Source organism: Pleurodeles waltl, chromosome 10 (assembly GCF_031143425.1).
Source record: "Pleurodeles waltl isolate 20211129_DDA chromosome 10, aPleWal1.hap1.20221129, whole genome shotgun sequence".
In the NCBI taxonomy this organism is placed as follows: domain Eukaryota; kingdom Metazoa; phylum Chordata; class Amphibia; order Caudata; family Salamandridae; genus Pleurodeles; species Pleurodeles waltl.
Window position 1 is genome coordinate 159,828,578 of NC_090449.1, and position 24,211 is coordinate 159,852,788.

General features: G+C 43.9%; 1 protein-coding gene across 2 annotated transcripts in view; it reads right to left on the reverse strand.

The window, feature by feature from the left end:
* Positions 1–24,211, reverse strand: part of TOP3A (DNA topoisomerase III alpha) — a 226,817-nt gene that overhangs the window by 8,292 nt on the left and 194,314 nt on the right. For both annotated transcript variants that reach the window (XM_069210104.1, XM_069210105.1), the window contains exon 18: positions 5,821–6,623. In XM_069210104.1, coding sequence (XP_069066205.1) covers positions 5,821–6,623 — 803 coding nt within the window. The remainder of the gene's footprint in view (positions 1–5,820; positions 6,624–24,211) is intronic.

The following is a 24,211-nucleotide window of genomic DNA, read 5'->3' on the forward strand; positions in this document are numbered from 1 at the left end:
TCATTAAGGAACCCTTACTCTGTGAAATAAAAACACTGTCTCGTATGCCTTTCAAAACCACGATCACCATCTGAAATAAAACAAGTGACATGGTGGTCTGCATTTCTTTTACTGATACTGTCAGCTCACAGATTTCCTGAGCACCAAGTTCTGCTGGCTGAAGAATCACATACAGCTCTCCTTCAGGACAGTGTCAAGCACCCTTTTCCCTAAAAGTTCTAGTTGAATTTCAAATTAAAGCAGGCCAATTGCAGCCCAGCAGGTTTTATGAATACCTCTTTTAAGGGTTAAAGAGGTCTCATAAATTAGAATTTTCAGAAGACCCTCAAATTTTATTTGGATTGAACAAACCACAATTGTTCACCGAAGTAACTGTCACATATAGGAAGCTAAGCCCAACAACATGGGAGCCAATATCTCATTAGCATAATGGATTGCATGCTGTATGCTCGAAAGGTAGTCTACTCACAGTCTTCCTTCACCCTAGTGAATTATCGTTGAGGCTTAACCCTACTAAAGCCTTCTGTGGAACTGCCAGGTGTTTTAATCTATGTGTACTATTTGGACACACCATACATCAAAATTAAGTTCCAATGCTAATGTCCAATTTGTTCAAGCCATGTGAAAGATAACTTTGAGCAAGGCAATTGGTGCACATCTCTGCAGTCTAACCCCCCTTGTTTCTGTGATGCTTAGGAAGTTTTCAATGTGTACAAAATGAGAATTATATTACTCACCAGAATCAACATTTCCTACTTTAAAATAATATAGCCCATTCTCAGTCCCCACTACTCTAGGCCCACATTACAATACATTCCTGTAGACAGAGAAAAGCAACTGATGCTTCTTCAAAGCCTTGCCTCTTTTTACTTTGGATGCAAGTTTACCAGGCTCAGGAACAGAATAATAATATTGGAAATACCCTGTCTAGGAATGAGGCTGAAGACCCAAGAACACGATGGTCACTAAAGTAATTAACATATTTGTTAAGTTTAAGGGACTTCAGTGTACACACACACACACAACTAGTAATCCCTAAAATATGGGCACTACCATTTTTTAACACTTCCATACTTTACCAGTAAGTACCAGAGCTGATCTAGAAGCTGTTGGGCTCAAATCCTGGATTTCAATGTTTTCTGTTTGCTTTGTGCCATACTAGAACTGGCAAGCTGGGTGACGGTCTAGTGCTTGTTGATGGAAGAGCAAAGCAGGTCTTTAAGATGGCCTCCTGCTGGCCCAAAGCAGCAAGCTCCTTCACACTTGCTGAACGGAGATGCTACTTGTTTACAGAAAAATTGAAAATGAGGGAGAGCTATGTTATTTTTCAGAACTTTTCTGTGTCCTAGAATTGTCTCATAGTATACCTAGTTTTCTGTGTACCAAGTGTCCTACAACGTTAAGTCTATTGACAGTGTTTTGCAACCATGCTAACAATCATATGCAATGCACTCTAGGGCCCATACCTGTTTTAGGTAGCATGCACTTGTCCTCAAAATAAAGTCCCTTACCTGGCATTTTCATAAAACACTTGTTCTACAGTAAAAAATAAAATAAAACCCACAACATCCATGACTCACGTGAACATGACTTAGAATTGATATGCCTAGATGAAATTTAGATGAAAGGGGATTATTGCATAATGATGAAGGACCAAGTGCCTCCAAGGTAAAACATTATTTCAGTTTTTTATTTTGTTTTTTTAGAGAGAAGTGTGGTGGTGGTGGTTTGTCAATTATTTTAAGTGCTCTTAATAAAATTTTAAAAATTCAGCTCATAAGGAATTGAGCTTAGTTATTTGGTACAACCCACCACATAGCTGTCCCAATGCTGCGTTAGACTGCTTCTTGCATTTAAGCAGTTCATCTTAGGATAAAGTGAATATTATAATTATGGGCGATATTAACATACACCTTAATTTGCAACTAATGATATGCAAATTACATTGAGAGGATTGTTATGCCTGTTTAACGTTAGCCTAAAAACTGTGCACAAACATATAAAGAAGGGCTAAGAGTAGACATTATTTATTGTGTTAAGGCTCAATATATTTACTTTGCTGCTGGTTGGATCATTTTTACTATGACAGCCAAGATTCCCTCTTGGAGTTGAATGGATGATGGGTTAGTAGAGAAATGTGGCCACAGACGGTATGGCCTCTTGTTTACAAACCTACCCACAAACTTTGAGAGAAAATTCTAATATTTTACTAAATCATTAAAATGAACCTTTAACTGGGATCTTAGACAACTTGCCCCACCCCCCAATTAAAGTGCTGTAGAAAAAAATATCAAAACATTTGGCTTAATGAAGAATTGGCCAAAATAAGACTCCTAGAATGAAACTGATGCTGGGATTACTCTTATACAGCTAAGATTGAAAGGAACATGCTTAATGCATGTAAAGCCCTAAAATGTACTAAAACAACCAATTATTCACAAAAAACCTTGTCATTGTCCAATAGCTTGCAGGCTGTCTTTACCGTCTAGGCTAAAGGGAGGTACTGCACCTTTTCAAGATGCTACCTCTATACAGAATAAAATTGATGTGCATATCATTTTGAAGGAAAACTAGATAAAATTGAAGCTCCCTTAAATTTGTGGAAAGCCCAATCTGCAGCAAATGAGAATTGTCAACAGGTTTTTCCAGCTAGCATGCAGATGTTTTTGCAGTTTCCCTTACTAAATGGCAATCAATGCCACCCCTTTACTCATGTAAAATTAATCATTAATGTTTCTTTGAACAAAGGTTGTGTGTCAGGGGACTGAACAAAAATAAAAAGGGCTGATTAGAACACTGCTGAAAAACACTTGATCTGGAATGTGTTGACAATTATATGCCTCTCCCAACTGCCATAATTGTACAAATGTTTTGCAATGCGCAGTATTTGATAAAAGTTTGGAGTTCGTCAAGTCTCAAAACGTACTGCCCTCAGCGAACACTGTCTTCACACAGGTTACAGCACTGAAATCGAAGACTAGCTAGATGAGCTCCAACGTTTATGCCTACCAAGACATACCCTCTGCCCTGATCCTGTTGGAGCCCTCAGCAGCATATAATTTGACTACTTTAATGTCATCTATCTCCGATTATCTGTCAAAGCTCTGAACAACTTGAATAAAAACAGCAGCAGGTTAACTTTGAATCTAAAACGATTTGACTTTCTCACCCGCTAAGCTTCACAGGCTACTGGTCAAACAGTCTCAGGTTAAAATCAGTTTGCCTGGACCAGAAAGCATTATATGAGGGTTGTCTTATCTCAGAAGCTTGTACAAGGTGAATTGCCAGTTAAGATTAAAAAAAGGTGTCTTTGGCTAATGTACCTAGATTCTGCTGAGCTGAGCGAGAGTTCTTGGTTGATACAGTAAGACAATGGAATACTCGACCTATATTCTTATGGAAACAGCCTTCCTTGTCAAAATTTAGGAACCTTCTGAAAACGTGGGCTTTTTCAACTTGTTATACCTATACTAATCCACCACTAATTCTTTCTGGAAGAGTGTGCTACCCCCCCAAAAAGCATTTTGACACCTCGACATGGGTAGTAAGCACTATACAAATACAATTAGCTTGTTTTTTTCTGTGAAGTGAGCTTTTTTATATTTTCTAACGGAATTCTGAGCACCTAGACACTTTTGGGTGCACAGTATAAGTAATAAAAATAAAACAATTATTTCATGAAATACATCAAGCATACAATAGTTTAAAATACAGCATACTCCAGAATCACTAAAACAGCTCTTGATTGGCCAGAAGGTTTAGCGGTCCTGGGAAGACTACAGTTCTTGAGGTATCTGTGCTTTTTTCCACCAAGTCCAATGTCAGCTCAAAATTACATACACCCAAGGTACTTTTCAAATACTGGAGCATTTTAGCTCTTAAAATGTCATACATGGGGCCAAAAAATACATATGTTTTTTCTCTACCCAACTGTGGCTGTTATAACAGTACTAGACTGGCCAGCTAAAGTTTACCAGTTACAGGAAAACATTTCAGAGGAGGGTTACCAATCCTAGGTCTTCATAAAAACCCTTTGCCTAAGCAGGCTCAACCTGCCACAAGAAACTCTTGAATACAAGGGTTTCATTTTAAAGTTATAAACACTTCATGGTGCTCCCTTACTGGGTATTTGGATGTCGTTTTTTCGAGCTATCATTTATGCATTGCTTTGACTTCACAAGCCAATAGTAATAGATTTAGGGGGAAACTTAAGTGGGTCATACTTACCTGCCCCTGCAGTTCTCGGTCTTTTCTAAACTGAAAACCCAAGACATCACATAAGGACTTCCTAAAAAGGCTTAACTCGGACATCCCCTAAACTTAGACAGTACAAAAGAGGCTTTATATTGGCTAGAGAAGCAATATCCGTGATGCTAAATCCTGAAACAGCAGCTTAGAGGGGGTATCAGGCTGCAGCCACAGGAGGCGTTTTAAAAAGCCATTCACACATGAAGTGCAACATAAAGGTGCCTCAAATGTATACTCTATAGCGTGAGGCATTCGGACATCTGACTCTGCATCTAATGTATTTCTAAGCCAGGAGATTCTGTTCGCCGCACTGCTCCCTTACAAGGCACACAATCAAGTCAACACGGTGTGCTAGGAGGTTACTTGACATCTGGATAGTTTTTGTCCATCTTCTACAAGATGAAACACAGATGCCAAAATATGTAAAATTGTGCATTTGTTCAAGAGGCAAATTATTGAACATAAATCTATTCTTGAAGCCGTGGCATAGTCTAAAAGCAGTCAGCTTTGTTTTAACAGGATTGAAGATTATCTAATTTAATTAATAGAGCTCCTCAAATTGCCTCACTAACTATGCAGGCCACTTGGCTTCTTAAAAACAAAATGGAATATCCAGCAAATAGAAGAGTTGCAATCTAGGAGCCACCTACCACTGGACTATTATTAATGCAAGCACACAGGCTACCACTTGATTAATATGCAAGGCAAAAAAGCAATGGGGCCAGTGAATACCCTCGAAATTCATCTTTATTTACAGGAAAGGACTTTGTGCTTTCCTCAAAGTGTTCCTAGTGCCCCATGGTGAAGTTTCCTTCCAGTCATCTTACCAAAATACTGAAAAGACCAGGCAAAATGCTCAGAGCACTTACTGATCTACATGCAGATGCAGGGGAACATGTAGGTTGGACTTGAGGCCCACTAACATTATATACATTGGCTCCTTCTTAAGAACATATTTTTGGAGGAGCTAATATTAACTGGACAGGTGGCCGATGGTACTGATTTTCATACTCTACCCTACCCGATAACATGTCTTTTATAACCATGTCAAAAAAGAAATGCATCTTGAGGACGTCCTTCCAGCTAAAGTGCGTAGGGGAAAAAAAACAACATTTATCTTTCGAGAATGTGCCACTCCTTCAGATTAGGAAGCAGGTTATTGAAAAGCTTAGCTGCCTGGTGCTTTTGAAGATCAGCTGCTCCCTCTTCTTCTGAGCCAATATTTTTGTTTTTTTACCATCCAAGGTCGATGGGTCCTGTTAGAGCATGGTAATGTCAACACAATGAAAGAAAAGAAAAGCTTAAAGTAGGAATTAGTAGGTTGTAAATACTGAGATGCCTTATGGTGTTATTCACGCTTTTGCAGTATTCACCATTGAACAGGCACAGGCAAAAAGATCGATATTCAGGTAGTGTTAGAATACATCCAGGATTCTTAAATAATTACCAAAGGTACAAATGAGTAAAGAATACAAATAGCATTACAGTTTGAGACAAGGAAGGGCATGCCATAAAAAGGAAAGAAATGGCTGTTGTGCCACCCGAGATACAGATACGTGTATACCATCTTACCTGGTGGTGCATTCTCATCAGCCCACTGAAAGAAACCGCACTGCTGCTCTCTAGGATTCTGGCACGTGTGGAACTGGCGACCCTTGTTGGGCCCATCCTTTTGAACTGTTCGGGTGACTGCAGGTTGATTACACTTGCAAATGACTTCATCTCCCCCGCCTGAATGTCTGTCATTTGTCGTCCAGCCATTTCCTCTCCCACCACCAGAGGGTCCGCCAGTGGGGAATTGAGCTCCTGGCCCTCCTGTGGGGAAGTGAGATGCTTGTCCCCTGGCCGTAAATTGAGATGATGGCCCTGCAGCCGAGTTAGAAGTTGTTCCAAAACTTCGATTGGGGGCACCGCCAGCCCCACCATCTGCCTGTTGATCAGACCACAGGAAGAAACTACAGGTTGAACCATTACACTTATAAAACTGTCTGCCTTGGTTAGGCCCTTCTTTGCGAACTGTGAGTAAAACTGCCTCCTGTCCACAGTTACACACCACTGCATTTCCGTCATCACTGGTTGGGAACTGTGGAGTGACTCTGGGAGCTTGAACTGCAGCAGGTGCTTTACTAGGCTTGACTGACCTCGCAGCCTGTGGCCGTTGCTGGCTACTTTCAAAGTTGGATGTTCTGGAACGAGGGTTACTCGTTTGCACATGGGCGTTTAGACGATTATTAGGCTGGAGCACCCTACTGGGTGCCTGCAGATACTTCAGGTCAAGGATCTCTCTCAGCATCTCGTCACATCCTCCAATGCAACCAACAAACTCCAAAGGCATGACAAGAGGTATGCTGCCACGCTTAAACTTCAGCTTTAACCTGCAGATTTAAGAATGTGAGGAGAAATAAAAACATGTTTAAGCCAGCCAGCAAGCCATGCTACTAAAACAATGAGACCCAGGAAGCTTAAAACGTGTTTGCAATACGGCTCAAAGCACTGCACAAAACTAGAATAACCCCTTCAGTTCCAGGACAACCTATTTTTCCTAGCAGTTTACTCTAGCTAAATCAAATTGCACACACAAACACGTTTTATTTTGTTACTTTGACGAAATAGTTGACAGAGTCAAAGAAGCCTGAACAAATATTATGATAACATCTCCGAAAAATGCAGTTCCGGTGCAGCAACTCTGACAGCAGGCTTGATGCTAGGAATGCTTAAGTGTGATCAAGTAGCTTTACATAAAAAATATTTTCTTTTTGTTCTGGCTGTAGGCACCATTCATGGTCTTAGACTAGCATCAAAGAAAACACATCTAAAGTGATGGGGATGGGCACCGGAAGTGCGCAATCTATCTGGAGGTGAAAGCTAAGGACATACGACACTAGAAGAAAGAAGAGGCATTCATACTTAGTAGGAGAGAGCAATAGTTAAACTCAAAATGGAGCAAAAGGACTTCATGCAGGGCACAGGGAACTTGGAACAACTGAATGGTGGTGGACGTCTTCTGTAGCAAATGATAAAGGGCTATCAAATTATGAAACCCTAAAATGGTGCAAGGAGAAGTTAGAACCATCAGAATGAAATAGGGGTTCGGGAGATGGAGTATGAATTCAGAGACCTCTGCAGTGGATAACAAGGACATACCAGGAGACAGATATCAATTCTAGGAACACTGAAACCCAAAGTTACCGGCAACAGCTGTTCTTCAGCTACTGTATTATTACTACATTCACATGCTTGAAAATACTTTCTGCCGCCTCAGAACCCCCAATACATTGATAAAACAGTACTATAAAAATCATTCTCTTTAGTAGCCCGTCGACCTCACACTTGCCGGGTTCTGAAAACAGTGTCACCTCTCAAAACTGACTGACCGCCCTGCTGGAAATTGCAGTCACAAATAAAGGTTTCTTCTCTAATTGTATATTTCATGGATTCACACATCCTGCAACAGAACAGTAAGCATTATTACCCAGGAATCTTGGAAAGGGAGACTTTGACAATCGACCACCATTCCCAGAACTTTTTTGTCCTAATTGGATCTCAGCTCTAGGATCAGTGTTCATAATGTAATGTTGATATTGGAGAAAGAAAAAAAAAAAAAAAAAAAAAGAAAAATCGATGTCGATGCACTGACACGTTCACATATAAAACTGAAATTGGAGCACTATTAGCGAATTCATCCATCATAAACTCTCCATCAACCCTGACAGGCAGGCTCTGGGACCTGGGCCTGAGGTTACTGATGAACAGGTCACAGGTGGAGCAGCACACAGCCGGCAGACAAAAGTGCGAACAGGAAACTCAGATCAATCCCACAGATAGGAACAGCGACACTAGAATGATCCTAGGAGACTAGCCCCAATAATGCACACATGGCTGGAGGGGTGAGCACATTCCCAAAACACAATAAAGTCAGATGCCACATGAAGTTAGGAACATTCAATCAGAACCCAGTATACACAGTAACACACCAGGATCACGCACCCCTCAATCCAGACATCTAGGACACGTTACCCATTGGTCCTCACTGTGTCAACACAAGGTCAAGGCCCACATGCATTTGTTATCAGGTCCATATTTACAACTCCAAGACAATGGCCCATATACTTTACCAAAAATAGAATACTGAAAAAGTCTTATGAGGCCCAGAGAAATGTATAAAACACAGCTCAGATTAATTGTTCTTTGAGACAGTCGTCAGGCCCCTGTTTTCTGTAACTGTTCTCCCGGCCGTAATGTTTAATTAAACCAACTGTTCCTCTTCCTCCAGTCTTTTGTTTTTTTCAAGGTAAATTCACATTTGAGCAACAATAATGCTTTAGGAAGGTATGTGAAAGTTTGTATATTAAGCAGGTTAAGCCAGCGTAATCTTGTGTAATTTAACATTACGCTTGTTAAGCGAAATTCCCCAAAATGACAACATTCTGCCAAACAGCACCATTACGCCGTGTTTTCGCAGAAACATCTTAGCAAGGGAATAATGCAAACAGCGAGAACACACGTGGCTGCCGTTTGCAGGGCTTGTGTTTTTGTGCTTTTTTTTTTTTTAAATCGCAAAAAGCCTCCTTGAGTCCATAACAGACGCTGGATCCATTTAGTGCTAAAACATATTGCAAAATGCCAGCTTTGCATTTTGTGTAATTTGACATTACTTTTTTTTGCAGAATTTCACGTAATTATACAAAGTCAGATGATGCCAATTTTGCTTACTAATATTCCACACTACAGTATAACATACCATCTGGAGTGGCTTATTGACCAGTAGAACTATTCTAAATGTGCATCTGGAGGGAGGGGGGCCTTCCCCATTGCCACGCTCTTCTTTGCCAAAAGCATCATCATAGCCATGAAACTGTCCGCCTTCACCGACTCCCTTTACATATTCCAGCAGCGTTATTAATGGCATTAACTGTATCTCAAAGTGGATCATTGTGGATACTGCATGTAGTACCTCTGTCCAGAGCTCAGGCAACCATGGGCAAAGTCAAGCCAGATGAATTATTCCAGCATTCGAGTCCCACATTTAGCAAAATTCGAATTGCCTCTGAGAACTAGCTTGCATAAAGATTCAGGAGTGTAATATATTCTGTGTAGGAATTTTATATGAAGCAGTCTAAATTTCAGAACTTCCACTGATCCTCCGTGATCGGGTACATCTAGGTCAGTATTCCATTTATCTCTAACACCAGGGCTACAGACGGGTGCTGCACTCTCTACTGCAGCATATAACCGGGATACTAATCTCTCAAAGGAAAAGGAATACACTAGCACCCTAAGTGTTCTAAACTTTAGCGGGAAGATGTAAATGCACGGTTGGTCTTTTTGTACTTTTCCTTAAAATATAAGAATATGTCCAAGGGGATGCAGTCATTGATTTGTCAGACAGGTACAAAGCTAATGAAAGCGTCTTTGATATACAAGCTACTTGGTTTCTGAAACCTCAGGATGTTTAAGCAGTTTGTATATGTATGGAAGTAGCATCCGTCTAGCATAGTTACCCCCACTTTTTGCCTGGTGTCAGTGTGTTTAGACTGTAGTACACCGGGATCCTGCTGATCAGGACCCCAGTGTCTGTGCTCTTCCCCCTAAATTGGGTTACATGTTAAATTTTACACCCCACAATTGGCATACTGGTGCACCGATGTAAGTTCCTAGTATATGGTACTTAGGTACCCAGGGGCATTGGCATACCAAGGGTCTTCCATGTCCTGCAGCATGTATTATGGCAACCATGGGAACCCATGCTAACTGTATCTGCAGGCCTGCCATTGCACCCTGCGTGAAATGTTGCATGCACCTTTCACTTTAGATATAAGGCTCGCCTTATATTGCGGTCACTGCACTTGGACAAGGTAAGTCACCCCTATGGTAGGCCCATCAGTCCTAGGGCAGGGTGCATGGTCCTGAGGGTGAGGGTACCTCTGCATGAGCAGAGGTGCCCCTACAAACCCCAGACTCCATTCTCTGGGCTTTCTAAGTGCAGGAAGCCATTTTAAGGTATGTAGTGGACACTGGTCAACATGAGTAGTCCAACTACATAATGGTTTCACCGAATCTAGGCATGTTTGGTATCAAACAAGTTGGAATCATGCAACTACACAGATTCCAGTGTTAGTTGCACAATACCATGTACTCTGGGGGTTCCTTAGAGGATCCCCCAGATCTGCCTGAACTGCCTTGAAGTGTCTGCCAGCCAGCCTGTGCTTCTGCAGACCCCCAGACACCATTCTGCCCTCCTGCTGCTGAGCCTAATTCAAGCAGGGGAAGGCAGAACAAAAGGTTTCCTTTAGGAGGGAGGTGTGACCTCCTCTCCTTTAGAACTAGGTGTCTCTGGGCTTGGCTGAGGTGGACTCAACGCCACCAGACTTCTTTGAAGGGCACATTTGGTGCTCTCCTTGCATAAACCGGTTTGCACCAGTTCATGAACCCCACCAGGTTCTTGCTCTGGCTCGAAACCACAAAAAGGACAGGTGAGTGACAACTCCCCTGTCCAACTCCTCCCCTAGGGAGGGTGCACAGAGCTCTGCCAGGTGGCCACTTCATTCTGCCATCTTGGAAATAAGATGTACAGAGGCCCCTAGGAGGATGACGTCACTGACCCTCTCTGATAGGTGGGTCACCGCAGATAGTGTCCAATTCCCTTTTAGGGTTACTTAAGGGCTCCCATGAGGGTGGGTTCCAAGATTCATCGAGCAAGACTCTACAAGGAATGCTATGCAAGAATCTTCTGCAATCTGGTCTCCGGAACCGCTGCTGGTCTGCCTTAGGAACTGAAACAAGACTGTATCCAGTTGTGAGGGCTCCCAATGAAACATTGTTTCTCCAGCTCCTGCACGATTTCTGCAACCTCCATGGCTGTGCATCCTCCAGGGTCACAATAACTCTGTTTGCATCAGGAAGCAAGCAGGAATCTCACTTGGAGTGAAGGGGTCACTCCTCTACATCCGCAGGCAACTCAATGACAACAACCGCCTGGTAGAAGCTGCTGTCCTACGGACATCGTGAAAGCAATGTTACACAGGTGGTGGTTCTGTGGCCCCCTCCAGGTCCAACTTGTCTTCTGACCAAGTTGGGAGACCGAGGGCCCTTGATGTAGCCACTGGGACGGAACCCCTGTACACCGCTTCTGTTGCTATTGCTAAGGCTTGTTGACTCTTCCTCCAGAAGATCTTCCAGCTCCAAGAAGCCCCAGCCTCCAGCACTCTGTAACTCCAAGAAAAGCCTCTATCCTGCAACTCCAATAGCGTGGGACCCCTTCTTTATTGTGCTGCTGAGACCTCCCTGCAACTCCCTGTGCCTCCTGCCAATAGGCTAGGGAGCCTCTAATGATTCCTGCTGGCTCCCCAGTGTGCTGAGGCCAGCCCTGACTCTCCTCGAAGGGTCAAGTCGCTTGGACCTTGCTGGTCTTGCATTTTTCAATGCTTGTTGGCAGTTCTGCTGATCAATGATCCTTCTGCAATCTGACAACCGACGTAGGACAGTTCGTGGGGGACACCAAGGATTTTCCTGCATCACATGGACTCCACAGCTGCATTTGTTCCTGCACTGACCTGCAGGAACGTTTCCCCAAGAAGGGCAGGGTATTGCCTAGCTGCACCACCTGGAAATTGAATAGTCTGGACACTGTCCCCTTCTTTTTCAGGTTCTTCTTGTCCAGAATCTGCCCTTGAGTTCTACCGACTTGGTCCACGGGTCTTGACAGCATCTGAACAAACAAGGGCCCAAATGGCTCCAACGCAGGTTTTCAGATGTCACTTCACCCCTATGCACCTGGGCTCCCTGGTGTATGCGCTCCACTTTCCTGGGTATCCACAGGTCGGGGACTATGGAACCGTCCTTGTGCTAACTGGTTTCCTCAGGATCCCCTGGGAAGAGACCTGAATCCTGAAAATTCCAACCGCGACAGTCCTGTGTTAGTCTATAAGACCCCAGGTAAATAACTCCTCTGTACATGGGCACCGGGGGGAGGGGGTAATTAATTAGGCAGGGGGTCTGGGGGAATGGGTCTATTACTTACCTTGGGTGTTACTGTACTCCACCAGCCGCTAAGATCCTAACACACTTCCCTTGGTTGCCCACCTCTAGTCTTATACCACTTTCTTAGTATATGGTTTGGCCCCCATAGGGCTCCATTTATATTAATGCTTTTCCTGTTTGTTTTTAAGTATATTTTCTGTGTGTAGGTATCTTCAGGTGGAGATATATCAATGTTAGGATAGTAGTAGTGTTATAATAAAGAATACTTTATTTTTGTAACACTTGGTGTCGTTCTTTCTTCTTTGAACATCATTGACTGACTACTGTTGTATTGTAAGTGCTTTACGCTCCTCCCTAGTAAGCCTTAACTGCTCTCCACAGCTACCCCTAGAGGGGTTTGGTTATCTAGGCACTAAAACACTATCACCAAGGGTTGCCTGGACTTAATAAAGGGTGCTACACCATAGGTGTACACCATAAAATGAGCCAGCCTCCTATAGTATACTTTCAGGTCAGATGTTAGAAAGCCAGGGGGTTGCGAGAAAGTGCAATCTCAAGAGCATATAGATAGTCCAGATCAGCTCTAGCCCCAAGGCTACCCCAAATCAAACAGTACATTTGACTGTGTCTACTCACTAGTGGGGTGCTGTGCGAAGGAGCAGAGAACTGTGTCCAAATGGCATGGATTCGCTTTAATAGCTGCATGCAGAAGGAAGGCTGTCAGCTGGTTTCAGTAATGTGCATACAAAGCCAGAGTGCAAACAGTATAATTCAAAATCAGGTGCTAGAAGACCTCCCTGCTCACAGGGGAGAGTCAGCACCTCCCATTACATCTTGGGTGTTTACCTGCCAACTCCAATCCATCATACATGATCTATATCAGTAACCTAATAAGAGTGGAATGTATATTATCATATGGCTATAAGAATTTAAGGAGCACAGTCATCTTAGCTAACTCTATTTAGCTTTCTAAGGTGAAGGGCATCCTGATGCAGGTGCCAACCTGGTCCTCCAGTTGTGCAATGGCTATACTGTGGCCTTTCAGCAAAAGGGACTCCATGTCTCTGCTTACGCAGCTTCCCAAGTATTTCAACACAGATTACTTATACTCCAGGTGTAACTCCAGGATACATTCCGGCAATGACAGAAAAGATTGGTAGCCGTGATCTACTGTGTATAGCACTTCCCTTAAGTAGACAAAGCAAGTTCAAACTTGTAGTAGCAGACTGCTCAACTGGTGAAAGCACTAAACTACCAGACTAGTGCCATAAAGTGTGACTAAAAATCCCACATCAACAAACGCAAAGCACTCCCAGAGCAGCTTAAAACAGTCCCACAATAGTAAGAGACCATCCAGTAAGTCCAGAGAAAACTAAGTCCAGTATGACTGACATGTTTTTATTCCAAAAGGAGCAGGCAGTCGACTGCTCGGTCTGGGTGTACATTGTGTGTATATTCAGACAATGCCAGGGTTAGGAGGAATACAACCGATTGAGAAGAGCTGATTGATATGCTGGTCAAGTGGCCAAATCGTCAAAATTCTCTGATCATGGGTGAGATGTTTGTGGCGGGGTCACAGACATGAAATGATACATTATCCACATGCAGGAAGCCTAGTAGGCGTCTGGCTCTAAAACAACTGACACTTTGTGCAATGTTACCAAAGCCGACTAGCTATAGGATCTATGGGAAATGTGCTGAGGAGTTGGGATAGGTGGGAACTGCTGCCTGTTTCTCAATACAGTGTTTAATGGGTAGCTATCAATACATTTTGATGAAACTATGTGAATGGGTAATCAATAAATAAGGCCATGGAATTAACTAGCAGATCCAGCTAATACAGCATTGGAAAGATCATGTGATGATTATGGTAAATTAAGTGGCTGGTTTGAAACCCGACTGATCAGGTTGGATTATCTTCAGGAGAAGAGCAAGTATTCTACTGGCTAACAATTTAGTTATGATTTTGTTATTAGTGTTGATCAATGATAGTGGATAGAAGAAGTCGCAATGCTCGCTCAGGTGGCTTACCTGGCATGAGAATCATTACAATTAGGGTCTAATATAGAAGGAGGAGTGCTCCAGTTTGCCTGAACTCCTCATACACCACTGGTAGGTGAAGCAAAAGTATGTGAGCAAAGACCCTAAAAATCTGAGCAAGTAGAGCTCATCTGCCTTGCCACTGGGGAGGCTTTGGATAACTTGAGTTACTCCTTATGCTTGGACTGGGGCATCTAGAGTGCCTGTGTGCATCATCTAGCCATGCCAATTCGATGCTGTCAAGAAAGGAGTTTATGTCATCCCATGTAGAATTGGAGTTGGATGTATAAAGGCTGGAAGTTAGTGAACTCTTACTGGACATTCTCTGCTTTGCCGAATTATGGGGTGTTGCCCACATAAAGGACGTTAATTCCAATGCTAGCAAAAGGGTATACAAGACGATAAGTCATATTTTCCCCAGTAAGTCCCCCTCCCTGTTCAGCCTGGCCTTTGTCGCCTGGCCCTGGTGGTTAACCTTCCGGTCAGTTTCTTCTTTGTACATTCCCACCTCAACATTGATTTCGTGGAGCATCTGTGTATTCCCCTAATTCATGATATTCTTTCACAAGAGCCTGAATGTCATTCTCAAGTTTTGTGAGCTGAACACTCCGAGATATTAAGACACCTGACCGTTTGGTTACACATGTACCAAAAATCAATTTGAACATATCCCAAAGTGTGCTAGTGCTGATTGATTACTGCAGATCAAGTATTCCTGAAAGGAGGTATGAATTTCTGCTCGCAATACAAGTCTCTTTATGCATTCTACAGAATCTTCCTAAAAAATGTTTTTCGCTGCACAGGCCAGGAAAGGCAAGTGCTAATAGGACTGGAGTGACATCAAAGACAGTTTTCGGCATATGCTAAATTAGTGTTTAATAGGCTTCAATACCTCTGGTGACCAACCAATAGTCTATCCTAGACCTTGTATAATGTGCTGCGGCAATGCTAGAGCCCTCTCGGACTGATGCACAATGTCAACCAAGCACTTATCTGATATGACCACATGTAAAGTTTAAACAACTGCGGGTTGGGTCTGTCCTGGTGTGGGAGAAAAACCATGTTAAAGTCACACTGTTGTGATGGCTAGAGAAATTAAGGCTGCTTACTCCGTACTTCCCACATCCCACCAACTCTGACCTATCCAACTTATTCGATGGAATAATCCATCCATCGCTACCCCCTACAACTCCCAGAACAAGCAATATACTGGATGTGCATTAAAATGTTAACATGCAATCCAATGATGTGAAAATTTGACTCAGCCTACCTACATCAAACTTTCAACAGCAACAGTAGAAAGAAAATGTAAAGGTTTCATTAGAGAAACTCTCACCATTGGGCAAGGTGCAGGACACCCTTCCCACTCAAGGTACGAGCAGGCAGCTGAGACTGACATTTGTGTTGAATGCCACCATTAATTCTTTTTGCTTAACCAGCCTTCCTTCCTGGGGTAAAACAATTTAACATTCATGGGTAAGTTTGCCTTACAGGAAGCGCTTTCAAAACAAGATGGCAGCCTGAGGTGCCCTGTACCAGTCCAGCACGTTTGAGGTCTGTTGTGCATAGTCAGTGATCTTCTATCCTACAGTATGGTGGGGATTAAGGCATTTATCTGCATTTTAGAGTTGACTATAAGTACTATAAAACACCTACATCTCGGTGCTCTGGCGAGCTGCACACGTTCTTACAGAATCTAGTAGCGTGCTTGGGGTGTGTCAAAAAGTGAGGTCAGCCATTGACAGAAATCTGCAATTTGAAAGGATTCTGTAGGACATACTACACTCCCGCCTATTGCAGATTTCTCTTAATCAGCAGGAATGCCTTTCTTGCACCAACAGGGTTAAGTCCCGTTTTATATGGCGATCTTATTGCCATCCAACATGAAGTCTTGAATTTCCCTGGCCAGTGGCAGCACAAGGTTGTGGTCTTTGAGGTTCTTTAGTTGGGAACGATTAGGTCAAGCCAAGGCTCCCAGCAGGAATATGGGTCCAGTGATCTATATGCCAGCTCCACCAAAAACATGGATGTAAATGTAGACTTTTCAGTCACAGTGTCCAACATCTTCTCTGCATATTTCTCCATTTTGCCCACTGCTTGATTCCAGAACTCGCACGTTGACTGCCATAGGAGAAAAGTCTTCATTTTTTGCTTTATTTACCTAGAGAAACTTCTCCATGCACAGAAGTCTCTAGCTGTGACCGTTTGCATCATCCTACGCAACAGTCTCTCTATCCCAAGTGATCCATGAAGCTTTCAAGCTTATTGGTGCGAATCTTCATTTTGGCCAATCCATCCACCTAGTCTGGTAAGTCAGGACCAGGTGAGATTATCCAGTTAACTCCAGTGTTCTGGGGTGGCCCTGGCAACCCACCACTGGTTCATTTATGCCAGACTCAACCCCTTCAATCAAGCAGCCCGGGGCCCACGAAGTGCCCAAGCACAGCATCGGTCCTGCATCACCTCGCAACCCAGGCCTGTTTCCAAATAAAAGAAAAGGGAAGGGGCACAACCAGACTCACTTGTCAGGCATGTGTCAGGATCTCCAGATTCAAGAGCAGCAAGGCAATGCCCAGACCAAATCTGCAGATGGTTACAGACCCCAGGAGGAAAGCGGGAGAGCCAACTATCCCCATCTCTTGACTGCCCCAACCCGGACCCATCTGTAGCGGGACTCATCTTCTGTTCTTCTATAGCCTGTCCCCCACCACTCACTGCCAACCAGGAGTGCATGGGTGCCATAAATCTCACATTAGGCTGCAGTCTCCAAGGCCTCCATAGCTCGACTGAGCAAAGCCTACCCTGGGGAGGGATAATCCACCAGAGAGCATGTCCAGCGCTGCATGGCTAAGGAAGTAGCAAGCTCAGCTATGGCCACACCTCAGTTGCCCAAGGCTGTGCAGCTTCTCTGCAGGATCTTAGTTGCACAGTTGTGTAACGATCAAGTGAGCCTAGATGGCGAAGCTCCTCAATCAATATAGCACATCACAGTGGAACACTGGTATAGGAAAGCTCTTATTGGGGTAGATTTCTGTCATATTGTCTTGTCAGCCTGCAAAGCCTCACCCTTGTGAGACCATCTTGCTGCCCTGAACTTTGGTGCCTCCTCAGGTCCTAGTTTTATATTTTCGTTCTGGTACTTATACTTACACATTGGTGAATATGTGTACAAATGTATAGTATGAATCACACCTAGTGACACCTCTTGATATTCTCAGTTTTGAGAGTTTTGGTAGATCTAAACAATTTTGGTTATTGGCTTCTTTTTTTAATTTTAGACCTCGCCTAAGAACAGCTTAGATGTCTGTTGCCGAAGACCTACTGATGACAACAGCAAAACTTAATTTGGACTTTGGGCCTGCCCATTGGTCACCATTGACTGGCTTTTTTCAATCTTATTTACTGCTTCTTCCTCAATGACTTTCTTTCCTCTTCTTGCGATTGTACCTCTGGCACAGCATAGCTTTTCTACCATCCCTTTTTATTAGATTACTTGTTTACTGCCACTGCTCACATTCAGGGATCTATTTATTGAATCGTTTCCCACTTTCGCCCTCAAATATCCATCATCTGTGTGCTCTGTGTTGCTCCACTCATCCGCCACCTCATTTCGTAGGGACAAGACTCTTTTCGGGACTATAGGGTTTACCACATGTCTTGCATTGTCAAATGGGTCTGGGAGTAGAATATTCTGACGCGTATTTGCTGCAAATCTTGTCCCTAGGTAATATTGGATTGTGTACAGACTACAGTACCATTTACTATTCAAGGCATAACCCTGAAATGTAAATAAAGGGTTCATCCTTTATGTCTCCTTGAGTGAGAACTTTCCGTTTGAGAAATTACTTCAGAGTCCTTCCACAGATAATATATATGTACGTGGCATTTATCTACGCTTTGTCATATGATGTTGCCAGAATGTCCGGTCGTTGGGTCCACATCAATAATAGACTAATGAAAGATGGGAAGACTGTGATTTTACCACCGCAAACCCTTTGTTGATTCCTTTTTCAGGGAAAAAAACTTTTTTTTAAACAAAATTTTTGCTGTATTTTGGCTAATTTCTTGGTCTCCTTAAGGGGAACCCACAAAGTCTGGGAACCTCTAGAATCCCTAGGATGTTGGGAAAAAAGGACGCAAATTTGGCATGGGTAGCTTATGTGGAGAAAAAGTTATGAGGGCCTAAGCGCAAACTGCCCCAAATAGCCAAAAAAAGGCTTGGCACAGGAGGGGAAAGGCCTAGCAGCGAAGGGGTTAAAATTATGACCCTCACTCGACTATTATATGTCCTCCAAAATACTCCATATCAAGTGTTCAAAGATTTCTTTAACAAAAACAACAGTGAACTGCGTATCCTCCTGTATGATAGGGTAGCTAAGAAGCTTCAGAGAGGAGTCTTCGAAGGGGGATTGGTGATCCCGGATATCCAGACATACTACTGGGTGTCCCAGTTGGCCACTGTGGGCAAATGGGCATTTGCTGACAGTGAAGAACCAGCGTACAGAATAGATAGTTGGGAGAATGTGGATACCCTGCAGTCCTATATTTAAGGAGAAGAGAGGCTGGCCTTCCCCCCCCCATACATTAGCCATGGTCCAACCATGGAGAGCAGCAACAAAATTATTAGGGTGCGAGGGCACACTGACGAAGGCAACCCCGCTCTGGAGTAGCAACCAATTGAGCAAGTTAAGTAAAGTGGTGGATTTTAATAGATGGGGACTCACTGGTATAGAACAACTGGGAGATGTGTGGAGGAACGGGAGGTTTATTTCCTTTGAAGAGCTGCTTACTGAGTTCTTCATGGCAGACTTGGAGAGCTATACGTATATACTGTTAAGAAATGCATACTGATGACACAAAGGAGGGGGGAATGACTCCCGGATTCATCTCCTTTAGAAGACAGATTGCTATTAGAACAACTCACAGGTAAGACAGTCTTAGTGATCTATAAAAAGATACTGAATGATAACCCGGATCCCTGGCGCACACTTCGGGAGACCTGGGAAGGAGCCATAGGCACCATAAAAGACAAGGACTGGCAGGAAGCCCTGCAGAGCGCTCGGGAGGAGGCAATTACAGCCCGGTCCCGCCTTATACAACTTAGACTTTTGCATAGGTCCTAATACTCCAGATCCCTCTTACACCGCATGGGCCCTAGTGACTCTAATCTGTGCAGCAGGGGTTGTGGCCTAGTGGGGACTTTCTTTCACACTTTGTGGAGTTGCCCAATACCTCAAAGTTGCTGGTCCTAAGTAGTAATGGTGATGACCCGAGTGCCGCTAGAAGCCAGTTGGCTTATCCTAAATAGAACGGGAGAGGAAAATTGGCCCAGACACCAACAAATATGGTTGAGATTGGCTGCAGGGGTGGCCAAAAGAGAGCTAGCCAAAGTATGGGGAGCAAGTGGACTCCCGTTGATTTGTGACTGGAAACACAACATAGACTGGTATCAATTAGCCGAACTGGAGAATTATAAAGTCAAGGGCGACCCTAGGAAATACAATAAAATATGGTCCAATTGGAACAATCTATGAACGGACACATGGCATGGGGCAAAGTCATAGACTAAAACTGAGCTTTGGTTCGCAACCTGGTTTCTGATGATGCATGATCGATATTGGGCTGAATGTTGCAAAGTAGATTTGCTATTTTGCTGATATGTCAGATTAAAATATTGCACCCGTTCCTTCTAGAAGTAAATTGTTATCCACATAATGATGATGACATGCTTTGTATACTGAGCATTTCAGTACTTTCATAAAAAAAAAAAAAAAAAAAAAGTTTAAAAATAAAAAATAAAAAAAGAATCCAGAGGTTTACACTCCAGGACAGAATATAGAGAAGGACAAGTCTTCAATCATATGCAAACGGCTGCTGCCCTTCATGCAGTATATACCCTATAAGAGAGCAGTATGGCATCAAGATTTATATAGTGTTTGAAAGCTCCGACTGATTATAGCCACAGAGTGTACGCTGTGAAAGACAATATCATAAATCCTGCTGGTTGTATTACCTCATTAGGAACGAGCAAGAAGACTGCGTGGGATCTTGACAGCTCTCTGTTTCACAAAGGTTATAACTTCTATGCAGACAGTTTATAAACAAGAATACAGCTGGTTAGCAAACTGTACCATGTTGGCACTGTGGCCCGTGGGATAATTAGAAGCAAACACAAAGGATTCCCTCGGGAGTTTGCTTGTAAAGAACCTCCAACAAGTCCTTTGCTTTACAATAAACTTACCAATGAAATTATGTGACAGAGGAGAAGTGAATGTGCTCTCTACAATTTATAAGATCACTTCTTCTGGCAAGGTTGGTTTCAGTAGGCAGAAATTCTATTGCAATCATATGGTAAGACTTGTTAATCCTGCACTTGGTACAAGAAGATGTCTATCTAGCTGATGCATTTGGCAGCGTACCTTCCATATAATGTGGTATATCATTAGACTAGCACAGCAACTCCACTTTGTCTACAGTGGATATTGCAAGGCTGAAAGATCAACATTTTGCTGACTGGAATACTGCATTAAAGTGAGAGAGTTAGGCATATTGAAAATGCACAGTTTGTACTCCGCATGGAACGAGGTAAGAGGCTTTCTACTATTGTGCACAATGCCAATCTAAGTCACGCGTGTGCTTTCCGACTTGCTTCTCCTTCAACCACATACATTTGAAACTCTGGGAAATTGACTAAAGTGAAGCAGTCAGTTTAAAAGTTAGCATGTGACCTTCAAAGGACGTGCATAGATACTTATTGTTCAAGGCCCACTGTTTAACTTGCCTGTGGTACATTTTAAATTGTTCCACCTGAATTGGAAAATCTTTGAAATTGCTGTCACCAAAAGAATGACCAAACCCATAACTGTTTTTCTTCACTAATTATATTTGAGCCTTTTTTGTTTTTTACTGAGTCAAATAAAAGTATACACGCTGGTCACACTTGTGGCTGGCTAGCTAAAATTATGAATCTCATTGTCAAAAAGTGGCAGGTATTTTGTCCCCCACATTACAAGTACAATGACACACTAATCACAAAAGATGGGAAAAACATTGCCTTTGACAGAGTGTTCTGTCCAAACATCAAACTTAAAAATAAGGCGCCATGTGCATTTTTTTGGGAAATATAGGACACACTGCCCTAAGAATTGTGGCAAAAAATTACAGTATTCCCACACTTCTCTCAATAAAAATAGCACACTAATTGCGTTGTTTGTAAGGCTGACAGACATATAGAGCATACACATTAAGTATTTTGCAGCTTTTCCTGGCCACATGAAAGGCAATTTACATATTATTGTAGCATGATGAACTGGCAAGACAGAAAAACTAGGAATAAAAACATTGACATGAATTGGGGAAATGGCGGAGAAATGTCTTCAGATAGTAAATAAGTTGTGAAAAAAGACTTAGACGAAATCTCTGCCAAAAAAGGTGACGAAAAGCCCACAGTGTTCAGTGATCCTCCCAGAACATGATCAGGAACAAGAGAATTTGGCTTGAGGGAGAATTGGTAGTACAAGACAACACATAGCCGAGCATTATGAACATGGCGGTAAACACCGTCGACTGTCGTGGCGACGGTGAACGGAAGACCACCATTGGCAGTGAACAGAAACCCGCCATATAAAGATGCCAAAAACAGAAAACTCCAAAAATTCTGCTACCTCCAGGGTCCTTGATGGTGGAAAGGCTGGCCATCCCACCCCGCCACCGCCATGCAGACCAATCCCCCGCCCTCAAATTATGATGCACAAATCACTGCGGTGGTTAGTGGATGTCGAACGACCATTGGCGGTACAGATCACCACAGCCAGCAATGGGACCCAACAGCAAGAAATGCACACATTGGCAACTTTGAAACCCACACACCTGACACACATCCACAACACTATAAAAGACTCACAGACACACCCCACAATCCTTTGCATCGCTAATAGGATAACCCAGACTGACAACACAACACACAGACACTGAACGCAACATCACACAACCCACACGCCCAACCACACAACAGCACCACCACCGATATCCACTCAACACACCACCCACAACACACACCATGGCACCCCCCAAGCACCCACGCTTCACAGAAAGGGAGCTAAGAACAATGGTGGATGAGATACTGAAGATCGAGCCACAGTTATTCGGGGCACAGGTCCAGCACACACTCATTGCCAGGAAGATGGAGTTATGGCAGACCATTGTCAACAAGGTCAAAGCAGTGGGACACCATCCACGCACAAGGGATGACATCCGCAAGAGATGAACGACCTGCGCGAGAAAGTGAGGTCCAAGGCATCCCGGCACAATATTGTGGTCCAGAAGACTGGGGGAGGACCTTCACCAAAAGCAACCCACTACACTGACTGGGATGAAAAGGTACTGGCCATCCTGCACCCTGAGGGCCTCACTGGAGGAATGGACTCTGGTAAGTTGTCTACAATTACCCCATTTCCATCACACCTGTAATGCATGCACCACCCCCACCCCACCCCTCCAACAGCCACCAGGACCACTACCCCACCCGGGCCACAATCACTACATCCAGTCACCCTGCATGCCCACAATTCCACCAACAGACCTACACACCTCACCCTGTGCACAGACACCTACCACTGCAAGTAATCACAAAGGCACTACACCACCCACAATGCACCTCCACATCCTAAGCAAAATGCAATGGCAACCTCACAAAGGCACCCTGCATGGCCCAAAAGTGGAAAAGCTGCACAAAACAGCCCGCCCTGTGCACCCCATCCAAATATGCAATTGTAACAGACATGTCCATTCCCCCCAACAGACAACACCACCCATGCCACCCTGATGGACAGGACAAGGAGTGGCAGTGCCCCACATGGAGACAGAGGCACCACCCTGGACACTGGAGAGGGAACCCTGGGCAGTGAGGAATACCCAGGCTCCTCTCACAGTCCTGGACTGTCACCATCCAGCAGCCCCACCCAGGACACCACTGACACCTCTACCACCCAACCACCAACATCAGGCCAGGGCAACCGGCCCCACACCTGTGTATCCAGGCCACAGACTGGTGGAACACAAGGACAGTGGCCACAGTCACCACCTACTAAGAGGCAGGATGACGATGGCCCCAGTATAAGTGGTACCGCCAGACCTGTGCAGGGGACACAGGCACAAGGGGCTAGGCCCAGTGAGAGGGCATCAGTGGCCCAGGGGGGAGGCCACAGGATGGATGCTGCAGCCCAGGACGTGATCTCTAAGGTCCTGGGAGCATACCACCAAACCCAGGACAGGATGGGCCAGATTGTGGACATCCTGGAGCAGAGTCAAAGGCTGCAGAGAGACCAACACCAAGAGACCATGGAGCAGTGGAAACTGCACAATACCACCATGGCCACCATAGCAGGTGCGCTGCTGCATCTTGTCCCAACCCAGCCCGAGACCCCCACAGAGCATGAAGCCCCTACTACAGGCCAAGATACAGACCAGCCAACAACAGCAGCAGCAGCAACTGGACTTGTGCCACCATCTGAGGACACACAGGAGACCAGCACCTCAACCCGTACAGGCCAACACCAGGCACCCAAACGGTCCCTCAGGCCCAAATGTGGCAATGGAACACCTGCCAAGACCAAGACCCCCTCTGAGAAGTGACTCTGAGAAGAACTGTCCCCCAAGAGTGCCACTAAACCACAACCCCAAAACATTTAAATAACAGATGGATATATTCCCACTGCTAACAATCGCTGAGACCATGTAGCAAATATGGACATCCACCAGTAGCCCACTCCAATCACTGTAAAGAGCACCATGGCATCCCTAACACCAATAAAAAACACCTGTTCACCAATGTAAATGTCCCCTGTCATTACGCTGAATCAAATCGAAGTGTGCATGCAATTGTCATTGTAATCACTTATTCATATCTTTGTTGCAGGAATGGCACCCCAAGCATAACATGGGG